General features: G+C 30.8%; 1 protein-coding gene across 1 annotated transcript in view; it reads left to right on the top strand.

Annotated features, from left to right (window-relative positions):
• Positions 1–237: 237 nt before the first annotated feature.
• LOC111482923 (mediator of RNA polymerase II transcription subunit 15a-like) overlaps positions 238–702 on the top strand; it is a 10,123-nt gene continuing 9,658 nt past the window's right edge. Inside the window, exon 1 of the mRNA XM_023128971.1 lies at positions 238–501. Coding sequence (XP_022984739.1) covers positions 342–501 — 160 coding nt within the window. The 5' untranslated portion in view covers positions 238–341. The remainder of the gene's footprint in view (positions 502–702) is intronic.

Genomic DNA, 702 nt, shown 5'->3' on the forward strand with positions numbered 1-702 from the left:
TTATCTCAGTTCCTCTCTGTATATGTATATTTTAAAAATTGAACACGAATTTGTTATTACATTTTAAGAAATATAGTAAATGAAGAGTCAGTGTTTAAATTTAAATGAAAACAAACGGACAAATATGGTATAAAATTGAAACATAGTGAAATTTATTTCTCTTTATTTATATATATATATATATATATATATATATCTATAATATTCGAATTCCAAAAACAAACAAAGTCAATTTGTTGGTTTTGGTCATGAATACTCTCACAATGGGCGTTAGAAAGTGAAAAGTGTGACAGACGTTTGGATTTTGTACGGGTTGTTGTAATGGCGCGGATGTGAGCTGTATGCTCTCGAACAACCAATCTGTTCGTCCTCTTCCTTCTTTGTTTGCTTGCTCCTTAAGCATATCACTATATAATGCGCATGAAGATGAGGCAACTCGCCACCATTTCCGATCTCAATCAGTTTGGCTGTGGAGGCTTTTCTTCTCGATATGCCCTAAAGGTATTTGTTTAATCGGTTTTTGTTGTGTTTTTTTTTTTTTGTTCTTTTTGCCTCAGTATCATCTCTCTGTCAATATCTCTGTAACGCCGGCGCTTGTCTCCGTTTTTTGTGGCATGTGAGTTGGATGATGGTTTTTTACTTCTTTTTTTTTTTTTTTTTTTTTTTTTTTTTTTTTTTTTTTTTTTTTTTTTTTTTTTTTTT

The sequence above is a fragment of the Cucurbita maxima genome, unplaced genomic scaffold (genome assembly GCF_002738345.1).
Source record: "Cucurbita maxima cultivar Rimu unplaced genomic scaffold, Cmax_1.0 Cma_Scf00001, whole genome shotgun sequence".
Taxonomy (NCBI): Eukaryota; Viridiplantae; Streptophyta; class Magnoliopsida; order Cucurbitales; family Cucurbitaceae; genus Cucurbita; species Cucurbita maxima.